Source organism: Asparagus officinalis, chromosome 4, assembly GCF_001876935.1.
Source record: "Asparagus officinalis chromosome 4, Aspof.V1, whole genome shotgun sequence".
Taxonomy (NCBI): domain Eukaryota; kingdom Viridiplantae; phylum Streptophyta; class Magnoliopsida; order Asparagales; family Asparagaceae; genus Asparagus; species Asparagus officinalis.
Window position 1 is genome coordinate 128,349,197 of NC_033797.1, and position 18,046 is coordinate 128,367,242.

The 18,046-nt window shown below is 38.9% G+C and overlaps 1 protein-coding gene across 1 annotated transcript in view; it reads right to left on the minus strand.

Annotated features, from left to right (window-relative positions):
• The window catches only part of LOC109838331 (protein-ribulosamine 3-kinase, chloroplastic), a 50,078-nt gene that overhangs the window by 14,793 nt on the left and 17,239 nt on the right, over window positions 1-18,046 (minus strand). The window contains exons 3-6 of the mRNA XM_020406781.1: window positions 4,665-4,755; window positions 4,505-4,579; window positions 4,339-4,427; window positions 3,871-3,989 (exon numbers count right to left, since the gene is read on the minus strand). Coding sequence (XP_020262370.1) covers window positions 3,871-3,989; window positions 4,339-4,427; window positions 4,505-4,579; window positions 4,665-4,755 — 374 coding nt within the window. The remainder of the gene's footprint in view (window positions 1-3,870; window positions 3,990-4,338; window positions 4,428-4,504; window positions 4,580-4,664; window positions 4,756-18,046) is intronic.

Genomic DNA, 18,046 nt, shown 5'->3' on the forward strand with positions numbered 1-18,046 from the left:
CTATCCAAGGCAACACTCTTCGAGAATGGTTGGGATGCATTTTTGATGTCTTGGGAGAGGAGGAGGACACGGTGAGCTATATTATTTGGTGGTTATAGTTTACCAGAAATCAGATTGTTTGGAATAATGAATAAGCAGATCCACACGTTGTCATTGAGGAGGCTACTGAACACTTATACGAGTTCAAGGAGGCTCAGGTGAAGAGAAAATCCCCACATGCCAAGGCTAATACACAAGAAGAACAGCAAAAATGATGGACTTGGGCACCACCGAGATGCTTGAAACTTAATGTGGATGCATAAACTTGCATAGAACAAAAGAAAGCCGGTTCTAGAGTTGTAATCAGGGATGATAACGGTGCGGGAGCAGCTATTTGGCGGGAAAATATGACAACACCGGATATAGAAGGCAAAAGCTGTATTGTGCGGACTGACATGGGCAAAGCAGTAAGGAATTAGAAACCTCAAAGTGGAATCAGATTGCATCAAAGTGGTAAGAAGCCTTCAACAACATTCTTCAGACTGGTTGGAATTTGGACTTGCTATTATGGATTGTTTGGTGTTGCTTAGTTTCTTTTCGACAATTTCATTTTTCGCATATTCCCACAAATTGTAATAATGTCGTTCATAGACTGGCTAGGGCCACTGTTTTAAATATCGGCCGATAATCGATTATATCGGCCGAATTATCGGATTTGGGAGCTCTCCGCTGGATAAATTGGATTTTTAATCGGTTATCGTTTTTGTAGGTTTATCGGCGATTTATCGGCGTTATCGGCACTTATCAGCCGATAAGTAAGAATTTTTTATCGGGATTATCGGGATTATCGGCCCATTTTGACTAACATTATATTTTTTCAAGGCTATGATGCAAGTTTCGCTTTCTACAATTTGTTAGTGATTCTAAACATGATGATTTACATTTTGGTATGTTTATATTTCATTAAGCATGATTAGATTATATTTTTTTATTGTTATATTATATATACACATCATCCAGTATATCACTCCGATAAATACTACTTATCCCCGATTTCCGCTATCCGATAAGGATTTTGGCCGTCCGATAAATCCCCGATAACCGATATTTAAAACCTTGGCTAGGGCTGCCATCTTTGTGGAAGATTCTTGTTATTGGCGTGATGTACATCTGAATATTATTGCTGATTATATATTTGAAGATTCAATGGATGAATGAAAATACCCACATTGGGGTTTTCTATCAAATATACATATATATACACACACACACACTCCATATTCAGTGGCTCCTACTTGAGGGCACAAGCATGATCTGGATGTTTTGTTAATAATGCAGTGAAGACCCTCATAACTTTTCGTGGTGTCAAGATGCATGCAAGATTTTCCATCAAACACTTTACGAAGGCTCTAGATATGAAGAAATATGTGCAACAGGGCTTTATACTGGGCACTGCCTGCGCCTGCAGCCTTCTGGCCAACCTCCTGAGGACACAAAACTTCCTCCCCTTGGATTTTCAGATTGTTTTGTGCATTTAAATTTTAATAAATTAATATTGCATCTAGAAGATAAGAATAACTACATGTAGTCTTATGGATAACCTAACACGAGAATCATTATAAACATGAACTATTAAATTAGATGTATTATTTAAAGGAATTGATTTTTATGTCAAATTGGTTCCTAGATAAATTTTAAAAAATTATGATAAAATTTGGATTTTAAATAAGTATATGGTAGGACCACAGGAGATTGTCCCAATATGTCATAGAAGTATATGGTAGGACCACAGGAGATTGTCCCAATATGTCATAGATTTCTGAGCCTATGATCAACTAATTTTTAAAATGTTGATTACTTATGTAATGTTTATAAACATCTTTGTGCTCGTAAATTCACACAATCCTATAAAGTGAATGGTGTATGTCCGACATGTTATGACGGCTTCGTTTGAATACCATGGTGTTTTCATTATTGTGTTTTTATAAAAAAACATCATGGTGTTGTGTTTTTCCCTTAAAATATTTTCAAAACACCATGTTAAGTATTAGTTTGACCCACTATAACATTGGTATTAAACATATTTTTAATATATTATATATTAATTATAATAATATATATTGTAAATAAAATGTTATAATATTTAGTTTACATTATTATAGTATTATAAGTATTAAATGTAATGCAATATAATATTGTATAATGTATTATAATATTATATTGTACTTTAATGAGTTATATTATATTATAATTATTATTATATTATAATTATTACATATTTATTTATGATATAAATAAATATTATTGTATTATGAATATATTATTTTTACATTAACATTTGTTAGCAATAAAATATTTTATTATTAGAAATTATTTTACTTTATAATGAATTATATTATTTATTACATAATATATTAATATTTTATATTTTATATTACATTTACTATAAAATATGTTATTATAATATTATTATTATATTGTTATGTTATTATTAAATGTTACTATTATATAATATTTTATAATTATTAATTTATTACAATTTATTTATTAAAAAGTTAATAATATTATAGCGATTATACTATTGTATAGTATATTATTATATCATTATTATATTATTATTTATTAACTTTTTTATTATTTTTTATTAGTTTATTTATATTTTATTATTATTTTTTATTACATTCTTATATTATTTAATAAATATTACTAATATATTAAATTAACTATAATATAGTATAGTATAGTATAGTATAATATAATAAGCATGTTGATAATAACTCTATATTAATTACATTTAATATATTATGTTAAATATTATATTAACACCTTCTCAAACTCAAAACCAAAACACCAAACTTAAAACACCTAAAAGGTGTTTTGAAATAAGTGTTGTGCTTTTGGTTTGAGGATGATTTAGCTCAAAAAACACCATGATTTCCAAACGCATGGTGTTTTGTTTTTGGCAAAAACACCATAGAAATAAGTAAAACACCATGGTATCCAAACGGAGCCTTATGCTGATCTGTTGTGAGGTGGGAAACTGAATGATGATAACCACAACATTTGGAATCAAAAGGTGTAGTTCTTTCTCTATAAAGCAATTGTTTAGCTGTTGTCATTGGTAAAACTCTCTTCATACTACTAATGTACCGGCTTGAGCACAGCAAGTGCACGCTGTCTGGGTCAAGGTTAATCGTAAAGCTCGGTTTATGTTATTGACCAACATGCAACATGCAACATGCTTAGGGGGTTCGAGCATCTGAGACAGCAAAAGTGACATGAGATGCATTTTAAGTAAGTTTGAGGACACTTTTGTTGCATCCACATGCGCATTAACCCTGAAGTTTGGCTATTATAAAAAGAACATGCAAGTGAACAACATAGCATGAAGAAACATCTGCAGTCATGATAAACATGTTTAACAACTTGAAGGAGGCTGGACAAATTCTTTATGACTATAAGCATAATTATTGATGACAGCACTAGTTATAATGAGAACAATATGAAAAAGTGATGACACTATCATTTTGGATATGCCGGAAGTCAAGCATCGGCAGAAGTCAAGAAGGCCAATGGACTACAACCAAGATGAAGTTGGCTGAAGCAGTACAAATCTACAGAACGACATCAATTCCTATAAAAATCTGTTGGCAGATGGCTTATTTGTGCATCCCTGACCCCAAAAAAATTTTCCCAGTGAGCTAAATTATGTAGATACATATCAAGAACACAAATTTTCCTAAAAATGACAAAGGATGATAAAAAAAACCAAGTAGCAAATGCTTGTTGGTGCTTCCCAAATTTCATTCTCCCATTATTTCATAAAATCATGCCACTTTCAATTTTTAGAAATTTCATTATAACAATTATTTAAATAAATTTACTCGTTACCTTTCTCATGTATCTCAGAATCCCCAAATTGTTTCAATGCTAACGTCAGTTGGTATCCCAATCTATGCTCAGCATAAAATTCAATCCAATTTGAAGTCCAAGTATTTATCTGGGGAGTACTACACCAAAATAACAGAAAGCATTAGAACAAAGAAATTAAATTTAAAACATAACTTATCATGACAGAGTAGAGTCGTATATGATACCATTTCTAATTCACAAAATAAACTAATACATTTGTATACATATGAGAGAGGGATAGTGGACGTAGTAGGGCCATAACATGTAGATGAAGACTGAAATTGCTAGAAGGAATAAAAAATCATAGCATCTTGCCACAGAAATCAAATCATTCACTTGAGTTTTTTGTTCGGTGTGCGTCTGTTGGGGGGGGGGGGGGGAGGGGGGGTAAGCAAATACATGTCATGTAACCAATAGCTATTAACGGAAATATCCTGAGGAATTTACCTCCCAATAGTATTGTCAACATCAAAGCCGAAGCCCTTACTAGATTTCCCAGCTTTATGCATTTCAGCAAGCTTTCTTCCTAGAGCTGACTGAGAATAGACAATAAGTTAAATAAAGAGGACGTTGCAATTAGTACACTAGGCAACATCCGATATCTTTATACCACCTGACTTCCCCTGGAACCTCCAAATTCAATAAATTCCATGATGATAAATGAACCACCAGTTGGTAAAGGCCCAACCTACAAGACTTGAAATTAGACAGGTTTATGTTACATAATTGATAATCTTTACCAGCTTACAAAGAAACAAATGTCAGCTTCTCACCTTAAATGGTCTTGGGACACGAATTGTACTGGTTTCATACATTGCACCTAAACCCAAAGCCTCACCCTCGAACATTGATGGTCCAATATTTCTGCAGAATTATTAAATAACAGTGATACAGTGTTTACTGTTGATATTTATACCAGAAGAAGCACAACGAGAGGCATATCAAGAACATGGGTACTCTATATATTAAATTATTACAGAAACAATTTGAAATCATAAATTAAGTGATACAAAATGTAATGAAAACAAAAAAACAATTCAATAAAGCTAAAATCAACTGGAGCATTCAAGGAGATGTGCTCATCTTTTTCATAATGCTATGAAAATAAGAAGAAATTTCAATAAAGTGTTTGAGCTTTATGATTCCATTAGAATAGATTGACAGAGAAGAGGGATATTGTGGATAACATATTAGAGTTTTATAAAAGTCTGATGGGTACTGCAGCTGAGGGTATTATGAAGCCTAAAATTGAAGTTATAGAAATTGGTCCTTGTTTAAACACTGATCACAAAGAAATCCTTATACAACCAGTGTCCATTGAGGAAATCAAGCAAGCTGTACCTTTTCAATTTCAAAAGAGAAGACAAATGGACCTAATGGCTACTCTGCAAAACTTTTCAGGAGGAATGGGATATTATTGGGATGGATCTCATTCATGTGGTATGGGAATTCTTTACAAATGACAAATGCTTGGGGCAGGTTAATTCTACAACTATTACCCTTATTCCTAAGATTTCTTGTCCTAAGTATGCATCAGACTTTAGGCCTATTTCTTGCTGCAATTTCATTTATAAAGTTATTTCTAAGGTGTAATAGCTAACAGATGGCAAAAGGTCTTGTGCCATCTTATTAATGATGCTTAATGTGCCTTCACCAAACGAACGGTGATGACTAAACATATTTTGTTGGCTCATGAAGTGGTGAAGCACTATACTAGGAATATTATTTCTCCTATAGTTTTGATAATGTTGATATAAAGAAAGCATATGATACTATGGATTGGAATTTCCTCCAAGATGTTCGGGGTTTCCTCCTATAGTTGTACACTGGATTATGGTCTGTGTATCTTCTCCTTCTTACTCAATGTTTTTCAATGGTAGCCTTCATGGATATTTTCATGCGAAGAGAGGGTTAAGGTAAGGAGATCCACTTTCCCTTATCTATTTATGTTGGGTATGGAATACCTCTCTAGATTGCTAAATTTCAAGTTGAAGGAGGGTTCACACATATCACCTAAATTTGTCAAAATGAAGCTTTGTCACCTCATTTTTGCTTTCGATCTTTTACTATGTGGTAGAGGTGACTTAGACACAATGGAAACTTATAAGCTGGTCTTCATGAATTTGGTAGTGCTTCTGGACTACAAGCTAATCCTCGTACATGAGTTGTCCTCTTGGATGGGGTTAATAATATTGTCAAGGCTCAAATATTAAATTCTCTTGGTTACTCAGAAGGGCATTTTCCAATTCGGTACCCTGGTGTACCCTTGGTCTGTAAACAGTTATCATATACTGATTGTGAAGTGTCAGTTCAGAAGATTATAGTGAAAATTCAAAAGGCCAAACATCTTTGTTGTGCACGAAGATCGCAATTGGTGAAGAGTGTTGGCATTTTTGTTTTGATGATGTTTTAACAAATAATTTACAACTAATATTGTTTGTCTAGTATTTGTGTTTTCGTATTTATTCTAGGCAAACAATAAGTTGGAGGTTGGATGGAATTGCGCTTCAACGATCATATCCAATGGAGGTTGGCGGAAAAGTGGAGTGAAACCAATACATTTCAAGTCAAGATTCAAGTTCAAGCTTCATCCGCAAGTGTACCAAGTCGAGCTTATTGAAGACCTATAGCTTGGGTAAAAGCTTCATCCGCAAGTGTACCAAGTCGAGCTTATTGAAGACCTATAGCTTGGGTAATCTAGTTTAGGAGTTTATATTATCCTATAGCTTGGGTAATCTAGTTTAGGAGTTTATATTATGTGTGTTTAATATTCTAAGCTCAATATCATGTACACACACATTTTATTGGTTTCTATGCATAAATATAGTTATATATATACATACATGTTTTGGTTTTCAAGTTTATATAAATATGAAATTACATATTTCATATTTATTATTTTGTTTGGTTTAGCTTTATAGATATGAAACAATAATTATATTCATATACACTTTCACATGTTTCATATTCTATTGCTTTTGGAAAAACAATTGTGTTTTGTATAATATATATTTTTTTGTGAAAATAATGAATTCTTGTTTATGGACTTAACAATCACTGTTTACATATTTTATTAAGTCTATAAAATCATTTTATGAAGTTTCAAAAGTTTGTTTAAATCAATATGTCAAAAACATGTATGTTTAGTTTTCATGTTTTTGATATTTTTACAAAATGATGATATTTTACATTTGGGAGATGCAATTCCAAAAATACTTTTTGTAACATGTTTATTATCATATTTACAAGTATTCCCCAAAGTTTTATATTTTTTAGAATTTGTTTACTATTTTTAAATCGAGTTTAAAAATCAGATTTTTAGTTTTCAACCTGAGTATCAGAAATATCAGTTCACGGTCGACCGCGTGTGTCGCTGCGGTCGACCGCGTGTGTCGCTGCGGTCGACCGCGTGTGTCGCTGCGGTCGACCGTGTTTTCTCAGCTGCTCGCGGTCGACCGGACTGGCCTCTGCGGTCGACCACTGTTGCACAGTAACGGCTAGTTTTCAGTTTTATTTTCTTATGGGTTTTTGGTCATTTTATGTGGGTTTTGGCTGATGTTTTGGGTTATTATAAATACCTCATTGTATTTATCATTCCCACCAACCAAGAGAATGTTTTAAACAAATTTAAGAGAGTTTTACAAGGGTTTTAAAGTTTGTTTAAGTGTGTTTAAAAAGATTTTAAGCATTTTCAAGTTTCGGTTTGTGAAGAAATTTTCACAATAGCTTGAGAAGATCATCCTTTCGTGTTTGAGCATTTAACTCTTCTCCCTCTCTCTCTTGTCATCACAGAGAAGTTTTTCTAAACTCTTATCTAGCTATTTATATGTTTGATTTTTATTTCCTTAAGCTAGATTTATATTGAGTTTAGTTTGTTTTGATTATACTCATTGTTCATACATAACCTATTGAGCTTATTGTATTTACATATATAGTATATATTGGGGTTGTGGGATTGTGACATTGAGAGTGAGCCTTAATTGAGTTCTCATCCATAGTAGAGAACAAACATTTGTATTTGTAAGCTTCAATTGTGAGTTATACTTCGTAATACATTTGTACACCGAGAGGAGTGTTGTGGTGAGAGACGAGGTCGTCCCAAGAAGAGTGGCGTCGGTAGTAAAGCCTAGGAATAGGTTGTAAATTCGAGTACTTGAGGGAGACACGGGCTAGGGACCAACACTTAGAGGGTGTAGAGTGTGTTTGCAAGAGTGTTGATTGTAAATTTTTCGGTGAGCTAAAAAACCGAGTGTGAGGTGTATACGTTATTCGGATGAGCGTTGAAAACCCGGTTGTGTAGTGAATTTCTCCTCGGGAGTGGGGAGCGGAGACGTAGGATGGAATGTCTAAACTCCGTGATCATTTTCTTGTGTTTGAGTTTGCTTTGACGTTTTATTTGTGCTTAGTGTTCATTACATTCTTATCGTTATTGTCAATTACTCTTTGTTTATATTGTCCACTATCTTGTTTATATTGCTTTGTGTTTATATCACCCTTAGCTTCATATACTTGCATATTAAGTGTTGCATATCTAATTTGATAGGATATTTGTTAATAAGTTTTTAATTGGTATTAAATCGGATTAAATTAGCATTGACCCTATTCACCCCCCCTCCCTCCCTCTAGGGTTCTTGACTTCTTTCCTAGTGGCATTAGGGTCTGACAAAGAGTGCTTTTTGGGGTTCATGTCTGCTGTTCAGCAAATTACATACTGCCTAGAAGAATATTAATCAAGATAATTGCATGGCAGATTGTGGCTCAGGAGGTCAAAGATGGTGGATTAGGATTGTACTTGTTGAAATATTAATAGGTTTAGGGGCTTATTTGTAAGTTGTAGGGGCCTATATAAGCCCATGTTATCTCATGAATAAGATTAGGGTTTCTATTCACAATTTGGTATTAGAGCATCCACCCTCTTCTCTCCTAGCCGCCGCCCCCCACCCCCCTCCTGTCGAACCTCGAGTTTGGCATGGATTCCCTCGACTCAGTCCTCGAACTGATGACAGGAAGAGTATATATCTCACTTCGATGAGATATATAACTGTTTTTGGTTCTTGTTTCCTCTGAGAAACGAGAATTTGTTTGAGATCCTACTCTTGTTGTGCAGCAGAAGTGCTGCCAAAATTTTCACTGCACACAACAAGGGTTGGAAGAGAAGGTGACCAGGTGGTGGGTCTGAAGCCTGTTCGATGGAGGAGATCATCAAGAAGTTGAACCCTGCGGAGGTGTCAACTTTGATAAAGCTGATGAAGTTGTCGGCTGGTGAGAGCGCGACAAAACCATCGAAGAAGTTGGAGCTTCCGACCATCGATCTGAAGCTGGATGGACCTAGTACGTACCTGAGCTGGTCACGACGGGTGAGATATACCCTTGCAGGGAGGAATCTGGAGGGCTATCTGACAGGAAAGGTGACAGAGCCGGAGGACTCAGAGGGAAGAGATGAGTGGAAGTCCACTCATATGTTGGTATACATCTGGCTTCTCAACTCGTTGGTCCCGACGATCGCCGCTACGGTGGATGGCATTGAGAAGGTGAAGGACGTCTGGGAGAGGTTGAGGAGGACATATGATGGAGTGGGGAATAACCTGAGGGTATTCCAGATTAAAGGTGAGATCGACGCCACAGTCCAGGGAGAGAGGACTGTACAAGAATATGCTACAGAGTTGGAGCGCTTGTGGCTGGATTATGATCATTTTTCCCCCCGGGCTAGCTGCAAGGACCCGGGATATAAAGAGCGGGAGGCCTTTCTACAGGAGAGGACTATGGTGTTTCTCAAGGGATTGACATCAGAGTTCGCTCAGCGAATCGCATTGCTGCTAGCTCAGCCGAAGATTCCCACACTTGAGGAGGCTGTCGACAGGTGGACTTCCTGTAGTGAAGTCAGCACTGGCAGCCTCTAGCAGTACTGGATCTAGGGGAGAGACCCGACAGTGTTACAATTACGGTGCGGTGGGTCATCTAAGGCATGCTTGCACCAAGCCATCCAAGGAAGGAGATTCGGGTGGACGTGGACAGTTCGGAGGTCGTGGTCGTGGTCGTGGGGGTCGACGAGGTAGAAGAGGAGCAGGAAATCGGGCGAATCTGACGGTAGCAGAAGAAGAAGAAGCTGAGGTGGTCTTTACAGAGGAGGATCGTGCTCTCCTGACGATACTCAGAAAAAAACAGCAAGTAGCAAGGGATGGAAACTTGAGGAGTGGGACTGAGGAGGCATCCACTTCGCTCTTCGCCAGAGGCAACGCTGCTACCTATGCTCATCCGACCAAAGGTACTGGTGACATACATGCTCTTGCTTCTATGTCTCCCAACAGATCATCAGAGTGGATAGTCGACTCCGGTGCGTCTCGTCATGTGACAGGTAATGCTAGTGAGTTCTCATCATATACTCACTTAGCATCGCCTGATAGTATTCAAACAGCTGATGGTACATTTCAGCCGGTGGTTGGTAAGGGTACAGTCGATTGTACTGGTTCTGTAACTTTGTCCAATGTGTTGCATGCTCCTTCTTTTCCAGTCAATCTTTTATCCATTAGTTCTATCATCCTCCAACTAAAATGTATTGTTTCTTTTGATATTCCCAAGGTGATCTTTCAGGAGAATGGGGCAGGACGGAGACTTGGGACTGGCACATGGCGTAATGGACTGTGGTATCTGGATCGTGAAGGGCTAGATTCAGCTTTGGTGTCCATGGTAGAGAGAGCAGGAGTAGGATCTGAGATGAGTGTTGAGAGTGTGTTGATGCTTCATCACAAACGCTTGGGACATACTTCTTTCGGTGTTTTAAGTAGGTTGTATCCATCTTTATTTGAGAAAGTAAATAAAGAGAAACTTGTGTGTGATGCATGTAAGTTGGGAAAGCTTACTAGAAGCTCTTATGTTAGTTCTGATCATAGGAGTTCTCATGTATTTGATATGATACATTCAGATGTGTGGGGACCATGTTTCACAAGTTCTATGAATAGATACAAGTATTTTGTTACCTTCATTGATTGCTTCTCTCGCGTTACTTGGTTATACCTGATGAAGAATAAGAGTGAAGTGTTTGGCTGTTTTCAAAACTTTCATAGGAATGTTCAGACTCAATATGGAGCAGTGGTGAAGGTATTGAGATCTGATAATGGGACAGAGTACACCAACAGAGTGTTTGGAGAATACTTGTCATCTCAGGGAATACAACACCAAACTACGTGTCCATACACACCAGCTCAGAATGGGGTAGCAGAAAGGAAAAACAGACATCTTTTAGAGGTTGCTAGAAGTATGATGATCTCCATGAATGTCCCAGAAACATTGTGGGGGCAAGCAGTGTTGACTGCAGCGGCGCTGATCAACAGAATGCCCTCGAGAGTACTAGATTGGAAGTCTCCGTGTGAGACGTTGAAAGGAGATAATGGTGGGATTCTTCCATTGAAAGTATTTGGTTGTGTGTGCTTTGTGAAGGATAACAGACCATCAGTCGGGAAGCTTGCCCCTAGAGCGGTGAAGTGCATTTTTGTGGGATATTCTGCTACTCAAAAGGGATATGTTTGCTGGAGCCCGGTGGAGAAAAGGCTGTTCGTGAGCATGGATGTGTACTTTCGTGAATTTGAGCCATATTACACACAGAAGGCACCCTCATCCGTTGGTGACTCGCCCAATACTGGAAGTATGAGGCGAGAAGGGGAGAATGGTGAGAGGCAGATGAATAATGTAGAGAATAATATAGAGAAATCGATTTCTCTAACGATTCCTTGGGAAGGAGAACTGGTTGAGGAGGAGCAGGAGAATAAAGAAGAAGAAGATAAGGAGACAAGAGGTGTTAGGCCCACGGCTCAGGGGGAGCTACTTACCTATAGTAGGAAGGGAAAGCAAATTACAGAAACAGTACCTACAGTGCCACTAGTGCCAAGTCCCTTATCAACGCCTGTCCCGACTCCTGAGACACCTACACCACCATCAGATTCCTCTCAAGGTGATATCATTCCTCTCCTTACTCCTCCCACACCAATGTCAGTACGGAGGACTACTCGCAGCAATGCGGGACATCCTCCCGATAGATATGATTGGGATCTTGCCCAGTTTGTATCATATTCTAATATCCACTCTGCACATGGAGCATTCATTACATCATTGGACTCTGTTACTGTACCTAACAATTGGCAGGTTGCTAAGAAGGACCCAAAATGGAAAGCGGCTATGCACGAGGAGCTAGGGGCTCTTGAGAAGAACCGTACTTGGGAGCTAGTAAAACTACCAGAAGGAAAGAGAGCAGTTGGATGTAAATGGGTCTTCACTGTGAAGCAGAATCCAGATGGACAAGTTGAACGCTACAAGGCTCGTCTGGTGGCAAAAGGGTATAGTCAGACATATGGCATCGATTATGATGAGACTTTTGCACCGGTGGCGAAGATGAGCACTGTTCGGACCTTAATCTCTCTGGCAGTAAATGGTGGATGGAAGCTACACCAACTAGATGTGAAGAACGCATTTCTTCATGGAGATCTAGTGGAGGAGGTATACATGGAGATACCACCAGGATTCGGTACAGATCAAACAGTGGGAAAGGTCTGCAGATTGAAGAAGTCTGTCTATGGGCTGAAACAGTCTCCTCGTGCTTGGTTTGATAGATTCAGAAGGGCTATGATTGGTATGGGGTACCAACAGATCAACGCCGACCATACCGTGTTCTTTCGACGGAGTGGAGGCCACATTACCATACTTGCGGTATATGTGAATGATATGATTATTACAGGGGATGATGAGAAGGAGATTGCCCAACTCAAAATGAGACTGGGTAAGGAATTCGAGGTGAAAGATCTTGGCTTGCTTCGATACTTTCTTAGAATAGAGATAGCTCGAGGAGCGGAGGGAATCGTCCTATCCAAGAGAAAGTATGCACTGGATCTTCTCAAAGAGACAGGAATGTTAGGGTGCAAACCTGCAACTACACCGATCGACCAGAAGTTCAAGATAGGTGCTGAGGCCGGAGAACCAGTTGATCGTGACAGATACCAGAGGCTGGTGGGAAGATTGATCTATTTGAGTCACACACGTACTGATATCTCTTTTGCAGTGAGCGTGGTGAGTCGCTACATGCACGATCCGAGGAAGGGTCATATGGACGCTGTGTACCAGATTCTGAGATATTTAAAGAGTGCCCCCGGAAAGGGGCTGATATTCAGAAAGAATGGACATATGAGCATCGAGGGTTATTGCGACTCTGATTGGGCTAGCTGTGCTGATGACAGGAGATCCACCTCAGGATATTGTATCTTTGTAGGAGGCAACTTGGTCTCATGGAAAGAGCAAGAAGCAATCGGTGGTAGCGAGATCAACAGCTGAAGCAGAGTATAGAGCCATGGCCTTAGGAGTTACAGAGTTGTTGTGGTTAAAGAGTATGTTGGTGGAGCTGAAGCTGGATCAAGGAGCCAAGATGAAGCTGTGGTGTGATAACAAGTCAGCCATCAGTATCGCCAACAACCCAGTGCAGCATGATAGAACCAAACACATCGAGATCGATAGGTTCTTCATCAAAGAGAAGTTGGACAATGGACTACTGGAGTTAAGTCATGTTCCAACTAAGGATCAGGTAGCAGATTGTCTGACTAAGGGACTTAGCTCAGTAGATATGATTAGAGAATGTGACAAGATGGGCTTAGTGGATATCTTTCGCCCATCTTGAGGAGGAGTGTTGAAATATTAATAGGTTTAGGGGCTTATTTGTAAGTTGTAGGGGCCTATATAAGCCCATGTTATCTCATGAATAAGATTAGGGTTTCTATTCACAATTGTACTCGCGCACTATTTTGAGGCAAAGCTGCTGCCTATGAAGCTGTTGTGGAGTATTCACGTGAAAACAGAACATGTGCAGGATCAAATGGATCCATGAGATGCCAATACTGTTAAAGGGCACATATATAGCAAGTTTTCCTCCTAAAGAAGAATGTACATTCCTTGGATATGAAACAATTATTTAAAAAATCGAAAATAAATTGTTTTAATTAAAGTTTTATTGGGTTGGGTTTAATGGCCTTGACTCCGTTAACTTATCGGTATTTGTTGGCTATATATATTCTCTTATATCTTAATGAATATAATTAGGGTTTTGATCTCTTTCTACATGGTAATCAGAAAACGTGAAGACGCTAAACCCTAGCGCCACCCCGCAAAATCTCAATCCTAAAACCCCTAGCCCGTCGCCGGCTTTCCACTTGTCGCCACCACCGCAACCTTCTACTAGACGTAGCCGCGCTGCCTCGCTGCATGTGCTTGTGCCTGTCTCCGCTACTATGCTTCGCCGCTCTTTGCTTGTCCTGCCTGACGCTGTAGTTGGCTGTTTGCTTGCTACTACCGCCCCGCTCTGTTGCTGTTGCTGCCCGCTTACCGCGCTTGTCCGCCTCTACTACTGCACTTGCTTGCTTGTTTGCTGGGCTCCTTGCCGCACTTGTTGCCTCTGCTGCCTGTGCCAACCGTCGCTACCCACTTGCTTGCTGCGGTCGTCCCGCCAGCTTGCTGACCGTCGTCGCCAGCCGCCGCTACTAGTTGTTGTGTTGCTGCTGCTATGGGTATTGACTATTACCTCGATAATTCAGTCCTAGAACTGATGAGAGGAAGAGTGTATATCTCACTTTGTTGAGATATTTCACTTCTATTCTTGTTTCTTTCGTGAAACGGGAATATAGATATTAGCTTGAGTTTTTGTGAAAACAAAAATCAGGACTCTCTCCCTCGGGTGATATCGCCTCCGCGGCGTGAGGGCGTGACTACCCACTACTTTGTCTCTTATATTTTTTAGATCTGGTATGTGTCCGGCTGAAATATCATCATCTTGCTAATGATCTGCTCTTAGTTTATGTTTCAAGAACAGATCTCTACTACTGCACTGACTATTTGACTACTACTTGTCTACTATTATTGTGCAAAAATGACTACTACTATGATGTCGGAAATCTCCTCCTTTACTACTCCTGCTGTTGTTGGTGAGACATCTGCGCCCAAGTAGTCTTGGGGACTACAATAAAATTGAATGATACAAACTATCTGCTCTGAGCACAAGCTTTCCGCATCTTCATTGGAACTTAGAGCAAATTCCCACATCTTCTATCATCTCCACCCCCCTCATCACAGATCCCACCTACAATTCCTAACTCTTGTCTAATTATTGTGTTATGACTTGGCTTCTTAACAGTATGAAAGCACAGATCAGTAACAGTGTTATGTTCTTAACCACTACGAAGAAGATGTGGGACAGCCTGAAAATTATGTATAGGAATGAGAAGAATGCTTCCCGTGTATTTGAGATTTATGAGCGACTGTTTGCGCTCAAACAGGGAGATGGATCAGTTTCGAAGTTCTTTGGTGAATTAAAGGGACTGATAGATGAACTGGAGATGCATCAGCCTGCAGTAGCTGATACAGCGACGCTGTTGGGGTATCGTCACGACCTGACAGTGTCCAAGTTTCTTTCTGGATTGCATCCTACTTTATAGTCCCAGGTGAGAGAACAGATATTAGATAGAGATATATCCTCTCACTGACTGCTACATTCTCCAGAGTCATGCAGGTCTCTACTGGTGTTACTTTTGATATTACTGCATCGTCTCCACCTTCAGTAGATCAGCCTGTCCTGTTCTCTAGTCGAGGCAAAGGCCGCAGTCGTGATCATAGTCATGGCCGTAAGACAGGGGGAGAATGTGGCTCCTTCGGTGGGAGACAGAGTGAATCTGATAAAGGCTCACGTCAGTGTGATCAGTGGAAGAACCAATCATATTTCTGAGAAGTGCTGGGAGAAGTTTGATCGTCCTGAGTGGGCCCAGGTAGCTGACGCCGAGTCGATTCGTTCGTCTATTTCTGCTACTTCTGGTGGTCCAGCTGTTACTGTTTTACTGTTCAGATTTCTCAAGAAGATTATGAGAGGTTATGCCAGCTAGAGCTTTCTCAGAACAGTCATTCTGCTACTCATGCATCATCTTCAGATATGGATGTTTACATAGCTTCTCCTCACAAACCATGGGTACTAGATTCTGAAGCCTCATCCCATATGACAAGTATAAATAATCACTTTGTATCTTTACATCTTTCTGATAAGTTTTCCTCTATCCACATTGCTGATGGTACACTTTTTTCAATTTGTGGTGATAGAGTAGTTCATGCTACTTCCTCTTTAAAACTAACTGATGTGTTATATGTTCCCAAATTCCATGTTAGCCTGAGTAGTTCATGCTACTTCCTCTTTAAAACTAACTGATGTGTTATATGTTCCCAAATTCCATGTTAGCCTATTATCCATTAGCAAGTTTACAAAAAAAACTAACTGATGTGTTATATGTTCCCAAATTCCATGTTAGCCTATTATCCATTAGCAAGTTTACAAAGCAAAATAACTGTAAAGTCACCTTCTTTCCCTCTTACTATGTTTTTCAGGACCTAACAACTGGGATGATGATTGGTTTGGGGCATGAGAGAGGAGGTATATACTATTTGGACGATAGTGTGTCAGAGGCTGGTCTCTTTGCATCACAGTCTGACTCTACTATGGCACTGACGTTTGGGTCATCATTCACTACAAAAACTTAGATCGGTAGTTTCTGTTTAGCCATCTATTTCCGCTTTAGGTTGTGAGTCGTGTGAACTGGGTAAGCATCACCATGCTACTTTTCAGAGTCATGTCGATAAACGCAGTAGTTTTGCGTTTGAGTTGGTTCATTCTGATGTCTGGGGTCCTTATCGTGTTCTCTCTGTGAAAGGTTTTTGATATTTCATTATCTTTGCTGATGATTTCTCTCGCATAACTTGGCTGTATTTGTTAAAAGAGAGGTATGAGGTCTCGCACGTTATTAAACTCTTTTATAATGAAATAAAAACTCAGTTCTCTACTTCTATTCGTATTCTTCGTACTGATAATGTTTTGGAATATATGAAAAATGACGTTTCAAAATTTTATGCACTTAATGGTATTATTCATCAGACTTATTGCTCTCACACTTCATAATAAAATAGAGTTGTTGAGAGAAAGCATAGACATATTCTAGATGTTCCTAGAACACTGATGATACATATGAATATTCCAAAGTATTTGTGGTATGATGTTCTCACTGCCTGTTATTTGATTAATTACATGCCTTCCTCTGTTCTTGATGGTTTAATACCATTCAATTGTCTTTATCCTGATAAAAAAACATTTTTTTATGATTCCCCGCGTCTTTGGTTGTACGTGTTTTGTTCAGGATTTATCAGCTGGTTTGGATTAATTGTCTTCTAGATCCATTAAGTGTGTTTTGGTTGGATACTCATGTACTCAAAAATGGTATAGGTGTTATCATCCGTCCACCAGGAAATATTTTGTCTGCTGATGTTACCTTTTTTGAGTCTGTCCCATATTTTTCCTCTGGTTCCACTACTGCTGGCTGTTCATAGGTACCACTACCTTCTTCTGCTCCTACTACTATTTCATTACCTGCTCCTGTGGCTCCTGCACCAAAGCCTCTAATGACATACTCTCGCCGTCCTAAAGTACATGCCCCTGTCTCTGCTCCTACTGACTCTTCATCTCCAGCTGTCGGTCCATCTCATGTTGAGACTTCTATCCCTTCCGACTTAGATGTTCCTATTGCTCTTCAAAAAGGTAAACGGTCTTGCCCGAAATATCCTATCTCTCTTTGTCTCTTATGACCGTCTCAACCCACTTTTTATCAGTTTGCCCTGTCCTTGTCCACTATATCTATACCTAGGACACATAAGGAAGCTATGTTAGTACCAGCCTGAAAACAGGCTATGGATGAGGAGATAGGTGCACTACTTTCTAGAGAGCCTTGGGATTTGGTCTCTCTTCCTACTAGAGCGACTGTGGTTGGATACAAATAGGTGTATGTCTTGAAATATCACCCCGATGGGTCTGTTGAATGATATAAAGCTCGCCTGGTTGCTAAAGGTTATACCCAGACATGTGGCATTGACTATTTTAAAACTTTTTCTCCCGTTGCTCGTCTCAACTCCATCAGAATTCTTTTCTCTCTGGCTGTTAATATGGATTGGGCGATGCACTAACTAGATGTGAAGAATGCTTTCCTTTATGGTGATTTGGATGAGGAGGTTTATATGGAACAACCTCCTAGGTATGTTGCTCAAGGGAAGAATATTATCTGCAGGCTAAGGAAGGTCATCTATGGGTTAAAGCAGA